General features: G+C 44.8%; 1 protein-coding gene and 1 pseudogene across 1 annotated transcript; one reads left to right on the top strand and one right to left on the bottom strand.

The window, feature by feature from the left end:
- The window catches only part of LOC120375815, a 451,158-nt pseudogene that overhangs the window by 225,659 nt on the left and 207,909 nt on the right, over window positions 1-17,590 (bottom strand).
- On the top strand, window positions 6,912-7,955 carry LOC120375823 (zinc finger protein 345-like; the record flags this gene model as incomplete). The annotated part of the gene is made up of 1 exon (XM_039496766.1): window positions 6,912-7,955. A coding segment is annotated over one exon (963 nt), but the record flags the coding sequence as incomplete, so codon positions are not given.

Below are 17,590 nucleotides of genomic sequence, written 5' to 3'. Positions count from 1 at the left end.
CTAATTGATAAGCTTAACTGTAACAAGTTACCAGAACCAGATGGTATTTACCGATGAGTTCTGAAGGAACTCAAATGTGAAATTGGGGAACTATGAGCTATGGTTTGTAACCTGTCCTTTAAATCAGCTTCTGTACCCAATGACTGGAAGATTGCTAATGTAACGCCAATATTTAAAAAGGGCTCTAGAGGCGATCCTGGCAAATACAGATCGGTAAGTCTAATGTCTGTGCCAGGCAAATTAGTTGAAACAATAGTAAAGAATAAAATTGTCAGGCACATAGAAGAACAAAAATTGTTGGGCAAAAGTCAACATAGTTTCTTTAAAGGGAAATCATGTCTTACTAGTCTGTTAGAGTTCTTTGAAGGTGTCAACAAACGTGGACAAGGGGGGATCCAGTGGACATAGTGTACTTAGATTTCCAGAAAGCCTTTGACAAGGTCTCTCACCAAAGGCTCTTACATAAATGAAGTTATCATGGGATAAGAGGGAAGATCTTTTCATGGATTGAGAACTAGTTAAAAGACAAGGAACAAAGGGTAGGAATAAATGATAAATTTTCAGAATGAAGAGGAGTAACTAGTGGTGTTCCCCAAGGGTCAGTCCTAGGACCAATCCTATTCAACTTATTCATAAATGATCTGGAGAAAGGGGTAAACAGTGAGGTGGCAAAGTTTGCAGATGTTACTAAACTGCTCAAGATAATTAAGACCAAAGCAGACTGTGAAGAACTTCAAAAAGATCTCACAAAACTAAGTGATTTGGCAACAAAATGGCAAATGAAATTTAATGTGGATAAATTTAAAGTAATGCACATTGGAAGAAATGACCCCAACTATACATACAATATGACGGGGGCAAATTTAGCTACAGCTGATCAGGAAAAAGATCTTTTTGTCATTGTGGATAGTTCTCTGAAGACATCCAGCAGTGTGCAGCGGAAGTCAAAAAAGCAAACAGGAGGTTAGGAATTATTTAAAAAGGGATGGACAATAATACAGGGAATATCTTATTGCCCTTATATAAATCAATGGAAATAACTAATTTAGAGCCCATCATTTTATATGTATATTTGGGATTATGTTTTCCAGTGGGCTGCACTATGTGTTATCCTGACATCTAGTAGTGCTGAGATGCTGCATTCAGTAATATCCCTGCTGTTCCTCTCCCCTTTCTCCACTGAGCCCCACGCTTATGTTTCCAGCTTCCCCAGGACTCTCTCTTTGTCTCTGGACCTGTCTGTCAGCAAGAAGCAGAGCCAGGGAGACTTGCCCTCTCTCTGGAGACTTCAATTTCTGGGACATGGATTTACTTTCTATGTGTTTTAAGAGACTTTGAAATTGAGTGTCTGTGACATTAAGCACAGTACAATCTGGACTGTTGAACAGCTGTGTCCCCTCAGTTCCCCAGGCTGGGGTGCCTTTTACACTGCTCTACTGTGAGAGCAGCCACTCCTGGGCAGGTAACACGCAGTCTCCAGCGTGTAACTCGCTCCCAGCTACACAGTTTTGAGTGCTGCTAGTCAGCAACTCCCGAATTACAGTACCCCACCGGAGAACCCCAGAAAATTCTCTGCTCCCAGACATCCCCCAGAAATGTGCATCTTGTCCTGTCCAGCACACTACTGAACAGTGGGAGCTCATATGAAATCTGTTATTTCATCAATGGAAAATGACATGCACCAGCCTTGTTATTCCAAATGGAGTTTCCAACACACTTTAATCCAAACACACTGGTTAGATAAAACAATAAACCAAGATTGTTAACTACTGAAAAAAAAAAAGATTTCCAGTGGCTACAAGTAATGAGGCATAAAAGTCAGAATTGTTTACAAAAGAAATGCAAGATAAAGCACAAACTAACGTCTAAGTTAACCAGCTAAAACGGATTTAAAACAAATGTTTCTCTCACCATCTGCTGAGACAGGCTGGCTTTCCTTTCAGCTGGGAATCCCTCTAACCTGCCCCTGCTGCCCACATTCAGTTCTTCAGGAGTTGTCATGAGCAGAGGGAAGGGGAGGGGGAGAGAGAGAGAGAGAGAGAGAGTCTCATGCATTTTCCTCACATCTCTTTATAATTCAGTCCTTTGTACTAGAAACAAATCCAGTTCTCAGCTGAATCATGGAGACAGGCTGTCATAGATATGAGCTTCAAGTGGTCCCTGTGATGGAATGTAAATGTCTTCTTCACGCCTTCCCCCTCCTGGAGAATGGCTATTTGACCAGCTTTTGCCTTGCTATCTCTGAGGAACTTGGGGTTAGGGTTGCAACTTTTTCAGTAATATCATACCGTAAAATCTCATAACTTTACATACAATGTTGCTACACATTTTAAGGAGGATATTCAGTAGATTGTCTTCAAATGATACCTCACAAGCCATATAGTGATAAATGAAGGGGAGGGATCTCCCTTTTATAAACACCCAGACAGCCAGATTGCTGTAAAATCCTTGGTGGTGTGACTTCTCTGCTTGCTTTACCTGTAAAGGGTTAACAAGGCCATAGGTAAAAGAAAAGGAGTGGGCACCTGACCAAAAGAGCCAATGGAAAGGCTAGAACTTTTTTAAATGGGACAGTAACTTTCCCTTTGTCTGTTGTTCTCTGGAGAAGGCGACACAGAGTAGCAATGCTGTGTGTGGCTTGAAGCAGGTTGGAAAATTCATCTTCCATCCCTAGAAGAAATGTTTTGGACAGGGAAGTTTAGACAAACACAATCAGATTTATATTTTTTATTTTGGCTTTTGGAGCTCCTCTGTGCTATCCCAGATGCTTTTTTTTGCTTCTAAGGGTACGTTTACACTTACCTTCCTGGTCGACGCGGTGAGTTCGACTTCTCGGAGTTCGAGCTATCGCGTCTGATCTAGACGCGATAGTTCAAACTCCAGAAGCGCCGCGGACGACTCCAGTACTCCACCACTGCAAACGGCGGTGGTGGAGTCGACGGGGGAGCCGCGGAGTTCGACCCCGCCACGTCTGGACGGGTGAGTAGTTCGAATTAGGGTACTTCGAATTCAGCTACGCTATTCCCGTAGCTGAATTTGCGTACCCTAATTCGAACCCCCTTTTTAGTGTAGACCAGGCCTAAGCTTTAAGCTGAACCCCCAAGAAAGCTATTTTGGGTGCTTACAACAATTGTTTCTTTTAAGATCTAGCAAAAGCCTAAGTTCCAGATTTATTGTTTTCCTTTTCAATTTTAATAAAATTTACCTCTTTTAAGAACAGGGTTGGATTTTTGGTGTCCTAAGAGGTTTGTGCATGTTGTTTGATTAGCTGGTAGCCACAGCTAATGTCCTCTGTTTTCTTTCTCAGCTCTTTCCCGGAGAGGTGAAAGGGCTTGAGGCTACCCCAGAGGCAAGAATTCTCAAGTGCTCCTTCCTGGGTCCAAGGGTTTGGGTTTTTGCATTTGGGTGGTGGCAGCATTTACCAAGCCAAGGTCAGAGAAAAGCTGTAACTTTGGGGTTTAATACAAGCCTGGTTAAAGGACAGGGAACAAAGGGTAGGAATTAATGGTAAATTCTCAGAATGGAGAGGGTAACTAGTGGTGTTCCCCAAGTGTCAGTCCTAGGACCAATCCTATTTAATTTATTCATAAATGATCTGGAGAAAGGGGTAAACAGTGAGGTGGCAAAGTTTGCAGATGATACTAAACTGCTCAAGATAGTTAAGACCAAAGCAGATTGTGAAGAACTTCAAAAAGATCTCACAAAACTAAGTGATTGGGCAACAAAATGGCAAATGAAATTTAATGTGGATAAATGTAAAGTAATGCACATTGGGAAAAATAACCCCAACTATACATACAACATGATGGGGGCTAATTTAGCTACAACAAGTCAGGAAAAAGATCTTGGAGTAATCGTGGATAGTTCTCTGAAGATGTCCACGCAGTGTGCAGAGCGGTCAAAAAGCAAACAGGATGTTAGGAATAATTAAAAGGGGATAGAGAATAAGACTGAGAATATATTATTGCCCTTATATAAATCCATGGTACGCCCACATCTTGAATACTGTGTACAGATGTGGTCTCCTCACCTCAAAAAGATATTCTAGCACTAGAAAAGGTTCAGAAGAGGGCAACTAAAATGATTAGGGGTTAGAGAGGGTCCCATATGAGGAAAGATTAAAGAGGCTAGGACTCTTCAGCTTGGAAAGAGAAGACTAAGGGGGCATATGATAGAGGTATATAAAATCATGAGTGATGTTGAGAAAGTGGATAAGGAAAAGTTATTTACTTATTCCCATAATACAAGAACTAGGGGTCACCAAATGAAATTAATAGGCAGCAGGTTTAAAACAAATAAAAGGAAGTTCTTCTTCACCCAGCACACAGTCAGCTTGTGGAACTCCTTACCGGAGGAGGTTGTGAAGGCTAGGACTATAACAATGTTTAAAGGGGACTGGATAAATTCATGGTGGCTAAGTCCATAAATGGCTATTAGCCAGGATGGGTAAGAATGGTGTCCCTAGCCTCTGTTTGTCAGAGGATGGAGATGGATGGCAGGAGAGAGATTACTTGTAAAGCCTGTTAGGTTCACTCCCTTTGGGGCACCTGGCATTGGCCACTGTCGGTAGACAGATACTGGGCTAGATGGACCTTTGGTCTGACCCAGTACGGCCTTTCTTATGTTCTTATTAGAGTTGCACAAATTAATTTTAGAATCCTGGCGGGCCCCCACTTTCTGCACTCGGAGTGACAGAGTGGAGATTCAGCCATGACACATACTATGAACAAAATTGATCATAATTTTCTAGAAGAGTGAACATAGGGGCACAGACTTGCACAGTGTCCGTCTGTGTGTTCCCAACATATATGTGGGTATTTCAATCCTTCACAAGCAAGGTGTTCTGCATCTTCAAACACCTGGGGAACCAGTCCTGGGAATTCACTGGTTTATTAAGTGACACTCTATGGAATTGAGAGACATTTTATATTATTATTATTTTATTATAAATACCAATATGATGAAATTGCAATGAATCGTGCTAGATATGCCATGTAAGGTGTCAATGAAAATGTTATGATTTTCCAAGTTTGATAATCTTGTGTCTATCTTTGTATTGTGAGTTATAGATATGTAGGGTATATCTGTATTCCAGACTTGTGTAGTGTTTCTGAGTGACACCCCCAGACATATTGGCATCAGTGCTGCCCAGCCTGTTCGATGGCCCATCCGGGGTCATCAGCTGTACAATGAACCCATTGAAAGGATCAAGGGGAGACACCTATTGAGTCAGCAAGACATGCAGGGATATGCCTGTGTACTGAGACCTCCAAGGCTTTTCCATGCCATGTGCTGTGAAGCTTGTGTTTGGGACACAGGAAGTAGAAGCCACTTGGCAAAAGGAATATAAAGGGCAGCTGCATCATCTCCATTTTGTCTTTAGTCCATCTTCCTACCTCTGGAGCAGCTTTTCTACAAACTGAACCCTGGAACAAAGGACTGAATGATGTGGGGGGAGGGATAGCTCAGTGGTTTGAGCATTGACCTGCTAAACCCAGTATTGTGAGTTCAATCCTTGAGGGGGCCACTTAGGGATCTGGGGCAAAAAATCATTACCAGAGAGCCTTTCAAGCCAGAAACTCACCAATACTGCTAAGAACCAGATATATAGATTTCTGAATGTATCTCATTGTTTTCCCATTTTAACAACTTCCTTTTTCTTTCCTTCTTTTATAATAAACCTTTAGTTGAGATGCTTTCTTGCTTATAAACCTTTAGTTTAGATGCTAAGGATTGGCTGGCATCATAGTATTCTGGGTAAGATCCAAACCTATACAGACCTGGTAATGTGGCTGACTCTGGGGTCAGAAGAACACTTTGTTTATGTGATCAGAGTTTTTAAATAACTTCTCACTGTGCCGGACCTAGGTGCTGATTGGGAGTCAGAGAACTGGAATGCAGTAAAGGGGGCCGTGTGATGTCTTTTTTCAGTTTCTCGATAACCATTTTTTGGGATCAGAAGCACACTTGGTGACTGATCGGTGAATTTAACTTCCGTGTTAACCACCAGTTTTGGGAGCATCTGCTCTCCCTTTTTCAGTCTGCCCTGATCTTGGCATTTTCAGTGTGGACTGCCCCAGGCACACTGGGTCACAGAAAGCACTGAAGTTAAATTAATAGTGTTTTTTATGACACAGTCATATGAAATCAGCTGAACTCCTTTGTTTTCTTTCATCTGAGCAAGGTTTCCAGTTTCCAAACCTCATATAATCTCCCATCTGGAACAAGGGGATGAGCCATGGGTCCCAGACCTCCAGGGTTCAGAGGAAAGAGAGATCCTGAGAGTTCCCTGCACAGGTGAGGAAAGATTAAACCAACTCAGAATCTGTAAGTGCCTGAAGGAAACATCTGGGATGCCCTACAAAGCCCTTGGAAGGTTTCTCAGTTCATTATTGTCCCTAGCAGGGGTCGTATCCTCAGGGTAAATATAGCTCATGGCTTCCTGTAGACCCTAGCAGACACCAGGCAGTAGCTTCCTCCCTTTCCCCTGTGAGTTTGGATGGGATGTGAGGGCCGAATTGATCCCCTCCTCTCTCCTGTTTGGGGAAGAAGTTGGGGGAGTTCAGTTCCCGATTTTTATTTGACGTCTCTCCAGCACTTGTTTTGGTTTGGCCTTCCCCTTTCCATCCCTGTCTGAGGTTTCTGTCTCTATCACAGCAGGTGACGCAATGGTATGTGAGAAAGAGGAGCAGAATTCTCAGCAGGAAAATGTTGAGAAAGTGGCTAAACACAGAGAATTATCGCAAAGATCGAAAAGGAATGTGTCCTGGAGTCATGAGCAGGGAAAATCCTGTGAGATTCAGCACAGACCAGAAAGAGAGCAAGGAAACCAGCCAGAGGAGAAAATGGGTAAATTTATTTCCTGTCGGGGAACTCAGAAAAGCGTCAAGGAAACCACAACACAGCAGGAAGTCCTCATGGGAAAGAGGAAAAATACATGCACTGAGTGTGGAAAAACCTTCACTTACAGCTCAGCCCTTTCTGTTCATCAGAGAATCCACACAGGGGAGAGGCCCTATGAATGCAGTGAATGTGGGAAAACCTTCACTTGCAGCTCAGCCCTTTCTAAACATCAGAGAATCCACACAGGGGAGAGGCAGCCCTATGAATGCAGTGAGTGTGGGAAAAGCTTCATTAGCTGTTCAGGCCTTTCTAAACATCAGAGAATCCACACAGGGGAGAGGCCCTATGAATGCCGTGAGTGTGGGAAAACCTTCAGTCGCAGTTCAGGCCTTTCTAAACATCAGAGAATCCACACAGGGGAGAGGCTCTTTGATTGCAGTGAGTGTGGGAAAACCTTCACTTGCAGCTCAGCCCTTTCTATTCATCAGAGAATCCACACAGGGGAGAGGCCCTATGAATGCCGTGAGTGTGGGAAAAGCTTCATTAGCAGTTCAGGACTTTCTAAACATCAGAGAATCCACACAGGGGAGAGGCCCTATGAATGTCATGAGTGTGGGAAAAGCTTTATTACCAGCTCACACCTTTCTAAACATCAGATAATCCACACAGGGAAGAGGCCCTATGAATGTCATGAGTGTGGGAAAACCTTCAATTACAGATCAATCCTTTCTCGACATCAGAGAATCCACACAGGGGAGAGGCCCTATGAATGCAGTGAGTGTGGGAAAACCTTTATTACCAGCTCAGACCTTATTAGGCATCAGAGAATCCACACAGGGAAGAGGCCCTATGAATGTCATGAGTGTGGGAAAAACTTGACTAGCAGCTCAGGCCTTTCTAAACATCACAAAATCCACACCGGTGAGAGACCTTATAAATGCAGTGAGTGTGGGAAAACCTTCAATCACAGCTCACACCTTCTTACCCATCTCAGAATCCACACAGGTATGCGACCCAATGGAAGCAATTAGTGTGGGAAAACCTTGTCTTGCCACTGAGCCCATGTGAGCCATCAGAGAATCTGCAAGGGGGATCAACACCATAAACCCTCTAGGGCTATCACTACTTTAATACTTTCCTGATTCCCACTTTTAAAAGCTGTTTGAAGCACCGATATCCCTCAGCTTGTCCAGATGAGTGAGTGGCCTATTTTTGCATTTTGCAGTTTGACCTCTTTGAGGTGGACTCATTTATCCTTTCTATCAACTCCATTCTCCCATAAGTAATTCAGGTGTGCCCTTCCTATCAGGAACCAGGGAGCGTCACATTTATACCATTCCTCCTATTGCAAAGTTATTGTTAGAGTCACCAGTGTTACAGATTGTATCATTGCCAGTTGTTCTCATGTTGTGCTGAAGAGCAGTTATCATGGGAACTTTTCATATTACATTTAAATGAAGAGCAGGGGCAGGAAAAAATTGTCATTTCAGCCTCTGTGATACTGGAAGGAGATGTAAAAAGCGACAGAGTCCTGTGGCACCTTATAGACTAAAATACGTACTGGAGCATAAGCAATATACAAAAACCTGTAGGAGAACACTTCAACCTCCCTGGACACACAATAGCAGATTTAAAAGTGCCATCCTGCAGCAAAAATACTTCAGGGCCAGACTTCAAAGAGAAACTGCTGAGCTTCAGTTCATCTGCAAATTTGACACCATCAGCTCAGGACTAAACAAAGACTGTCCCTGGCTAGCCAACTACAAAAGCAGTTTCTCCTCCCTTTGTGTTCACACCTCAACTGCTAGAAGAGGGGCCCATCCTCCCTGATTTAACTAACCTTGTTAGCTCTAGACTGATTCTTGCCTGCATATTTACACCCGCCTCTGGTAATTTCCGCTACATGTATCTGACGATGTGGGGATTCACCCACGAAAGCTCATGCACCCATATGTCTGTTAGTCTACAAGGTGCCACAGGACTCTTTGTCACATTTTGCAGATCCAGACTAAGGCCTGCTCTACACTTGTGGGGGGGGGGAACTTCTTACCTGTCCAGACGCCGCGGGATCAAAGTCCGCGGCTCCCCCATCGACTCCGCCACCACCGTTTGCGGTGGTGGAGTTCCAGAGTCGACGGGAGCACGTTCGGAGTTCGAACTATCGCATCTAGATTAGACGCGATAGTTCGAACTCCGAGAAGTCGAACGCTACCCGTCGACCCGGCTGGTAAGTATAGATGTACCCTAACAGAGCTACTCCTCTGATACTTGGAAGGAGATGGGGTGACTCAGAGATTCCCTCCTTCCCCATCACTGCAGAACTGTTACCTTTTGTCTGAACCAGGCAGAGTTTATCGTCATCACATTCTACCCCTCCACTTCTCAAAGTGTCATGTGATGAAGAGTTCTCAGTTGTCTGTGCTTGGAGATGATGCTTTGACTTATTTAATCCTATGCCAGAGTTGCTATGACTGGTGAGAAAAGTATCAAAGACCAGGAAGGGGAATTCAAATGGATCCTAATCGCAGTGTGATCATTTTGAGTTTAAATCCCAGGTTCCATCTATTGGTAAAGCCACTTCTGGCAAGGTGGCTGTTTTTTCCCCCATTATGGCAATGCTAGGATACTAAACATGTTGTAAATAACATAACTGACTATTGAGACAGTTACTCACTGAAATATGTTTGAATGGTTCAGAGGAGAATGTGATGGGAGAATCTCTTGTCCTGATTCTAAATAATTAGATGTAATCTGCTCTGGAATTTCAGTTTACACGTTCATTGTCATGTATTTTATCTCTCTGTGATCTCGGTTTCTATCTTTCTTGATGGCTGTGTGGTCACACAATTAGATATTAGTTCAGCTCAGATTTATTGGAGAGTTTAAGACAAATGACCGTTTGCTAAAGTCATCATTTCTCACTTCAGCTTTGCTTTTCCCCATCCGTCCATGATGATATGGAGAAAGTTCAAGTTCAGTTCTGTCAATAGAAGAGAACTCTCCAATTTACTGGCCATGCTAACAAAGACACAGCAGTGATCTAAAATCTCCACTTGGAAATTGTGAACAACAGCAGACCCCCAACTAACTGAAGGAAGTGCATATGATCACAGTGTAGTTCAATTGTTTAAATCAATATTGTCTCAGATGGCTATGTTGGCAGGAGAAGCTCTCCTGCTGATGTAGCACTATTTACATAGGGGATTAGAGCTGTGTAACTATGTTGCTCAGCTATATCGATTTTTCACACCCCTGAGCAATAATTATACCGATAAATGTCTTTAGTGTAGCCCAGACAGTTTTCTCCTGTGTTTTCTGCATTTGTATCACTTCTCCCCTACTTCCTACTACTTTGAAAGATTTAAAGTGTGAAAAGAGAGGTATTTTTCCTCGTGATGCTAACATTCCCACATAGGAGACCCCTTCCACCAACACGCCTGGCAGAAGAACCAGAGATATATGAACTCACAGAAGTGTTGGGACAAACCACAACTTGAGCCAAGGTTCAGTTGTTGGCAATGGGGATTAAAAGAAAACTAAATATGTGACCAGAATTTGTGATCTTAGAATATATTAGTGTTACTAGTGAAAATCAAATCATAGGTGATGTTATTGGTTAGAGTAAGAGACTAGTTATTTGATAATCTGAATTATTTTGGAAAACTGAAAGTTGTCTTGTGGTTTTTTCTTTTTTTAGTTGTACAGGAAATGATGGTTAATCTTCAAAAGTTAATTTGATTTAATTTACCCCCTGTAGTGTAAACCTGGTAGAAAACCTCACTCCAAAGGTTGGGATGGGAGAATAGGTGTTAGAAAGAGTGTATAAGAGAATATTGGGTCTGTATAGGTTTTATTTTTTTTGTATTTCAGATAGAGCATACTTTGCTTAGCTTCAAAGTCAATTTCTATTAAAAGGAAAACTTCTCGAGGAGACAAGTTGTGTAAGTTTTTACCTACTTACACTGTAAGCGTCACTGACTTCCCCAATTCTCTAATTTGCAAAGGAAAGGCCTGACATTTGTCATAGGATGTGTCCAGCAGGTAGGAAAGCTGCAGTTGTCAACCATCAATGCCAAGGAAAAGGCTGAAGTCCATTGCCTTTCATATCTAAAAGCCATCTAGAGGCTGGTCTACACTGAAAAGCTGTGTTGACATGGCCACATCTCTCAGGGGTGTGAAAAATCCACTCCACTGAGAGAAGTAGTTAATGTGACCAAAGCCCCAGTGTAGACAGTGTTACGTTGTCAGAAGAATATTTCCAGTGTTTGAAGGGTAAACATAGCCTTAGACAGATTGATCCCCTCTGGGAAGCGAGTCATGACATCAATTCCAATTTTGACCCATCTCCCTATATGTGAGAAATCTGCTAGTATGGAGGGCTGAGCCAGCTGTCCGATCACCTGGTTCAACTGAGGGAAAAGCTCTTAGTACCCATCAGTCCAAAGACTGAGAGAAATTTTGAGTTCCAACCGTTGTCATTTTAGTATCTGATTGTTCCTTTCTCTATTTTTGGTGTTGGCCTTTCTGTTCTATCAGAGTGTGACTGTGTAGCTCAGTGCATGTGTGATAAATGCTCTTTGGTTCCAATTGGCAGAGAGGTCAAAGTAATTCACAAGAAACTCCTGCCTCAGACCTGACAAACTCATCACACCTAATGCACTGATTTTTATGATATTTATCCAGGAAGCATAGCAGTGAGCTCTCTACTGAAAGCTTGTAAATTATTGTTACTCCTGATCATTGCAAGAGGTGTGTATGAGTCCTATTGAAGGAGTCATGTTAGTATATGGAAAATTATGCCCATATGGTATTGTCATGAAAGTGAGTCACCCCAATCAAAGGTCTTGTTGGGAATGGCCCATTCAAGTGGGAGGGAATTGTCACCCATCCCTTGCTAGCCAGTTATGTGATGTGTTGCTGCATTGTCAACCTTTGCACCAGCCCAGAAAAGCCAATGGAAAACTATCAAAGACAAATTATAGACATCGAAACCCTGTGGAAGTGTAAACGGCAATATGACAATGAGGAAATGATCCTTTCTGTGAATATACACAAAAGACTGATTCATTTTATAACACGGTGGAGAGAAACACTCTGGTTCTATTCACCAAGGAGATCACTAATGACCAATGGTGCTTCAAGAAAGGCAGGGCCCTGGCTCCTAGGGACTAGCAGTCACTGCAATAGACTGTCACCTCACACTTCAATCTACTTAGGTAGGAAAGGTAACTATTAAAAAGTGTAGGTTGCATTTTGTGATTTTGTTTTGTTGGTAAGAGTTGGTTTCCATCATTCACATTTGTTTGTTTAAATCTCTGTCCCTCGTTAAAGAAATTTCCCTCTGTTCAATAACTGTGCTCAAGTGCTATGTGTGATCCAGTAGCAGTGGGCTACAGTAAAACTGGTAACCTGGGATGTACCATTGCTTCGGGCAGAGAGGATCTGGGATTTTCTGAGCCCTGGTCTACTCTAGGGAGGAATCAATCTAAGTTACGCAACTTCAGCTACATGAATAACGTAGCTGAAGTTGATGTACTTAGATCGACTTACCATGGTGTCTTTGTCGCGGTGAGTCGACTGCTGCAGCTCCCCCGTAGACTCTTCCTGCACCTCTCACTGAGCTGGAGTACAGTGGTCGACAGAAGAGTACTCGAGGATCGATTTATTGCATCTACACTAGACGTGATAGATCGACACCCCCCCCCGCTGGATCGATCGCTGCCCGCCAATTCGGCAGATAGTATAGACATACCCCGAGTATCTGGTGATTGGAGCTGGACCCCAGAGGGGGACACATTGAAGGAACTGAGGGGTTAAGGTGTCTTTGTTGTCAACTGTCAAGGTTGCTGTAGCTCAGAGGAGGGTGCTTGACTGCCTGACAGGGTGGTGAGTTTGGTCACTAACATCCAGCTGCCAAATGCAAAAGTCCCTCTTCCTCGTGGCAGGTGGCCACAAGGAGACTCACGGCCCTCAGCACCCTGAGAAGGGTCACAATGTGCGTCTATGTTGATCCACACAGGGAAAGCTCCCTATAGCATAAAACTCTGCTGTATGAAATCATGGAACATGTGCTCTTCGCTCTGTGAAAGCACATAAAGAATCCAAGCGCTGGAGGGTAGGGTTTGGGTCCAGAGTGACCTAGACACATTGGAGAATTGGGCCAAAAGAAATCTGATGAGGTTCAACAAGGACAAGTGGAGATTCCTACTCTCTAGGATGGAAGAGTCCTATGCACCGCTTCAGGCTGGGGACAGACTGGCTAAGTGGCAGTTCTGCAGAAAAGGAGCTGGGCATTACAGTGGACAAGAAGCTGGATATGAGTCAATAATGTGCCCTTGTTGCCAGGAAGGTTAACAGCATATTGGGCAGCATTAGTAGGAATGTTGCCAGCAGATCAAAGGAAGTGATTATTCCCTTCTATTTGGCACTGATGTGGCCACATCTGGAGTACTGCATCCAGTTCCCCCCCGCGCCCCCCCCCCCCCACGCTACAGAAAGGATGTGGACAAATTGGAGAGTGTTCAGTGGAGGACAACAAAAATTATTAGGAGACCTAGGCATATGATTTATGAAGAGAGGGTGAGGGAACTGGAGTTATTTAGTCTGCAGAAGAGAAGAGTGAGGTGGGGATTTGAGAGCAGCCTTCAACTACCTGAAGGGGGGTCCAAAGAGGATGGAGCTCGGCTGTTCTCAGTGGTGGCAGATGACAGAACAAGGAGCAATGGTCTCAAGTTGTAGTGGGGGAGGTCTAGGTTGGATATTAGGAAAAACTTTTTCACTAGGAGGGTGGTGAAGTATTGGAATGGGTTCCCTAGGAGGTGGTACAATCTCCATCCTTAGAGGTTTGTAAGGCCCGGCTTGACAGAGCCCTGACTGGGATGATTTAGTTGGGGATTGGTCCTGCTTTGAGTAGGGGCTTGGACTAGATACCTCCTGAGGTTTCTTTCAACCCTAATCTTCTCTGATTCTAAGTAGCTGCAAGTGTCTCTTTGTGTTCACATCTGTAAAGACGCCAGGAATGGGCAACGGGATGGATCACTTCATGATTACATGTTCTGTTAATTCCCTCTAAAGCATCTGGCTTTGACCACTCTTGGGAGATAGGACACTTGGCAGGATGGACCATTGGTCTGACTCAGTATGGTTGTTCTTATGTTTTATGTACAGAAATGAGGCTCTTACAAAGCCGAAATGGGGGGGAGGGGCTCTAAATTTATATCAGAGTTAGAGAGAAATATGTTCAAACACAGTGAGACTCGATGTACGAAAGAAATAACACGTGATCCCCATCTCCTTCCCCAAAGCCTTAGGTGGGGATTAGCTGCCAACTGCTGCGGCTGCTGCTCTGAGGGGAGCGGTATAAGTTGTCTGCCTGTGGGTGCGGCCCACCAGCTGGTTCTCCTGGGGCAGACGGTGAGTTGCTGGGCAGGAATGGTGCATCAGCTGGAGTATGAAATATGAACAGAGATCTAAAGACTCTACACTGGCCTCCAGTGGGGATTGAGGATGCTGAGGCAGTGGAATTTCAGCATCAGAGTCATCAAGATTCAAAGCTGCTTGGGGGTGGAGAGGAGGGGGATGACTCCACTGGATTTTTAGTGCATCCCCCTAGCTGCTGGCCCATGACAGCCTGGCTTTGTCATTGCTCTGTGGTTCTCCTGTTGCTCATTCCCAGCTTCTGGAAAACAATGGCTGGGGACACCATCCCTGCCCATCCTGGCTAATAGCCATCGATGAACCTATCCTCTGTGCACTTCTCTAGTTCTTTTTTGAACTCTGTTCTAGTCTTGGCTTTCACAACATCTTCTGCTAAAGAGTTCCCCAGGTTAACTGTGCGTTGTGAAGAAATACTTCGTTTCAAACCTGTAGCCTATTCATTTCATTTGGTGACTCCTCCTACTTCTTGTGTTATAACACTCCCTTCCTTGGTCCTTTGAAAGACGATATCTGAGCCCCCACCTCCCTGCCCCACCTCTCATGTCCAGGGAACAACAGGGATATAACAACACGGCAAACAACAAGGTTCAAAGTCAATGCACGTGGGAGAAGTATCTGCTGTTTCATTCCTTACATTCCTGTCGCACTGCATGGCCATTTCCTTTCCCTCCTTTCTGTGAAAAGCTTTTGTGTTTTGCACAGAAATATTATTTCCACAGGAGCCACCCAGGAGCGGGGGCTGCATTCCTGTGCCAAACAGTCACTAGAAGGAGGCAGACAAAGGCCTTTAAGATGAGGTGTCCATCGCTGTCAAAATATCATCTCCCTCCTTCAGCTCACTGGCAGCCTGAGTTTCTTCCTTATCCTACCAGAGTCTTGTCTGGACTCAGCGCTATCCAGCCCCTCTGTATGTAGTGGGCAAAACCCACAAACCTTGTCTTTAAAACAAGCCGTCCCCTTCCTTCTTAGGGAAGAGTTTTCTATGATTGAAGTTGAGCTTCAGTTCCCCTCTCCTAGAGGCAGGTTGGGTGTGGGGCCAGCTCCCAATGAGATCTGTTTTCACCTTTGCCCCCTAACTCTGCTCCCAGCTGTCAGGCGGCTTCCAGCCCATCCACCCTGCTTACTAGCTCCATGGTCACGTGTAACCCCCTTTGCCAGCACACGTAGCCTGCAGGAAAGCTGCTCCTGCCAGCTGTGTTGGTGGTATAGTGGTGAGCATAGCTGCCTTCCAAACAGTTGACCTGGCTTCAATTCCCAGCCAATGCAATAATGGCTTTTCTCTTTTGTTGGTTCCTTGTCTGGAAGTGGTTTAATTTCAGTCACGTTGTGTTACAATCACATTATCCATAGAATGAGACAATAAATGTGTCAAAGCCCAGCAGGTCACACAGGAGGGAGGAATACAAGGGGCTGGAATGTGTCATCTGAGAAGACAGAACACTTGGAAACCTGCATCTCCCATCCCCTGGCTTCCATGTGATGATTCCAGCTGTGTGCGATGTTTGTACCCTGTTCCTGCATGATGGGGAAATAAAGTTTTGAGTCAGTTTTTGCTCCTACAGCTTCCTTTGCTGTTACAATTATATTGATATGAACAAAAGGGAAGCAAAAAAACAACAAAAAACCCACCCAACTTGCAATACAGTTAGGGAAAGAGAAGATCAGGGGTAAGCCAAACATTTCAAAATAAAAGTTAATGCTAAAATGGGAGCCGGGGGAGAGAGATCAGGTATGTGGAGAGCCTCTTGATATTTGAAACCTACAACTACCCAGCTTTCTGAACACCTGTGAGGAGCAAGATGGAGTTGGGACATCTTCAATCATTGATTGTCTCTCTGTGTTCTCTGTCTCTTTCTTCTCCCCCCATTATTCTTCTCCAGTGTCTCTGCCTTTCTCCTTTTGCTCCCTCTCCCCCTGCCCTTTCCCAGGAACTCACAGTCTACAGCATTCAGGAAAAGCCAGAGTTTCATAGATTCATAGACTCTAGGACAGGAAGGGACCTCGAGAGGTCATTGAGTCCAGTCCCCTGCCCTCATGGCAGGACCAAATACTGTCTAGACCATCCCTGATGGATATTTAAATATTTTACTGTCTGCAACCACAAAGCGAGAAAAATTACACTTCTGGTTCAGAGTCAATGCACACACATAAGAATCAATGGGCTTTTAATTCCTTAGGTTCTGCCACCATATGCTGCTTCCATTTCATTTCAATCTTTCCCCAAGATTTCTCATTGTGCACAGCAACATTACACCCTTGGGAGAGAGTGGACCAGAGACTGAATTAATTTAACCTACAAAAACCAAACAAATAGAAATGTAGATCAGAAATGTACTCTCTAGGTTCCTCCAGCCCAGGGGTTGGCAGCCTTTCAGAAGTGGTGTGCTAAGTCTTCATTTATTCACTCTAATTTAAGGTTTCGGGTGCCGGTAATACATTTTAATGTTTTTTAGAAGGTCTCTCTCTACAAGTCTATATATTATATAACTAAACTAGTGTATTGTAAAATAAACAAGGTTTTCAAAATGTTTATGAAGTTTCATTTAAAATTAAATTAAAATGTTGATCTTACACCGCTGGCCCGCTCAGCCTGCTGCTGGTCTGGGGTTCTGTTCACCTAGGCTGGCAGTGGGCTGAGCGGGCCCTGCGGCCGGGACCCCAGCTGGGAAGGGTCTGGCAGCCAGAACCCCAGACTGGCAGCGGCTCAGCCCACTGCCGCTCAGGGGTTCCATCCACCGGCTGCTGCCAGCCGGGATCCCGGCTGCCGGACCCGCTCAGCCCACTGTCGGTCTGGGGTCCCGGCCCTGCCCACGTACAGTGGGTACCTACCTTCTCCCTGGTTCTGGCCCATTCTCTTCCTCTCTCTGCACTGAGCTGAGGGTGGGAGTGGACCGAGCACAGGGCTGGGGATGAAGGGTCTGGCCAGGGGCTAGAATGAGGGAGGGGGCTCAGGGTTGGGGCAGGAGGTTTGGCTGTGGGGGCACTTACCTGGGGAGCTCCCATTTGGTGTGAGGGGTGCAGGTGGGAATGTGCGGAGGGGTGCAGGAGCTCCCGTTTGGTGCTCAGGGTGGGGGTGGGGATGTGCGGGGTGCATGGGATGTGGGGATGTGGGGGGTGCAAGAGTCAGGGCTGGGGCATGTGAGGGGTGCAGGTATCAGAGGAGTGGGGCTGGGGATGTGTGGGGGTGCCAGAGTCAGGGCTGGAGTCATGTGGGGGTGGAGGGGTGAAGGAGTCAACAGAGGGTGGGTGGTACAGGGCTCAGGGCGGGGGCCTGGGGGTGTGTGGGGGGGGTCAGGGCTCCAGGCAGAGG

The sequence above is a fragment of the Mauremys reevesii genome, linkage group 12 (genome assembly GCF_016161935.1).
Source record: "Mauremys reevesii isolate NIE-2019 linkage group 12, ASM1616193v1, whole genome shotgun sequence".
NCBI lineage: Eukaryota > Metazoa > Chordata > Testudines > Geoemydidae > Mauremys > Mauremys reevesii.
Note: the sequence above shows the minus strand (reverse complement) of the source record. Positions and strands in the feature narration are given on the sequence as shown.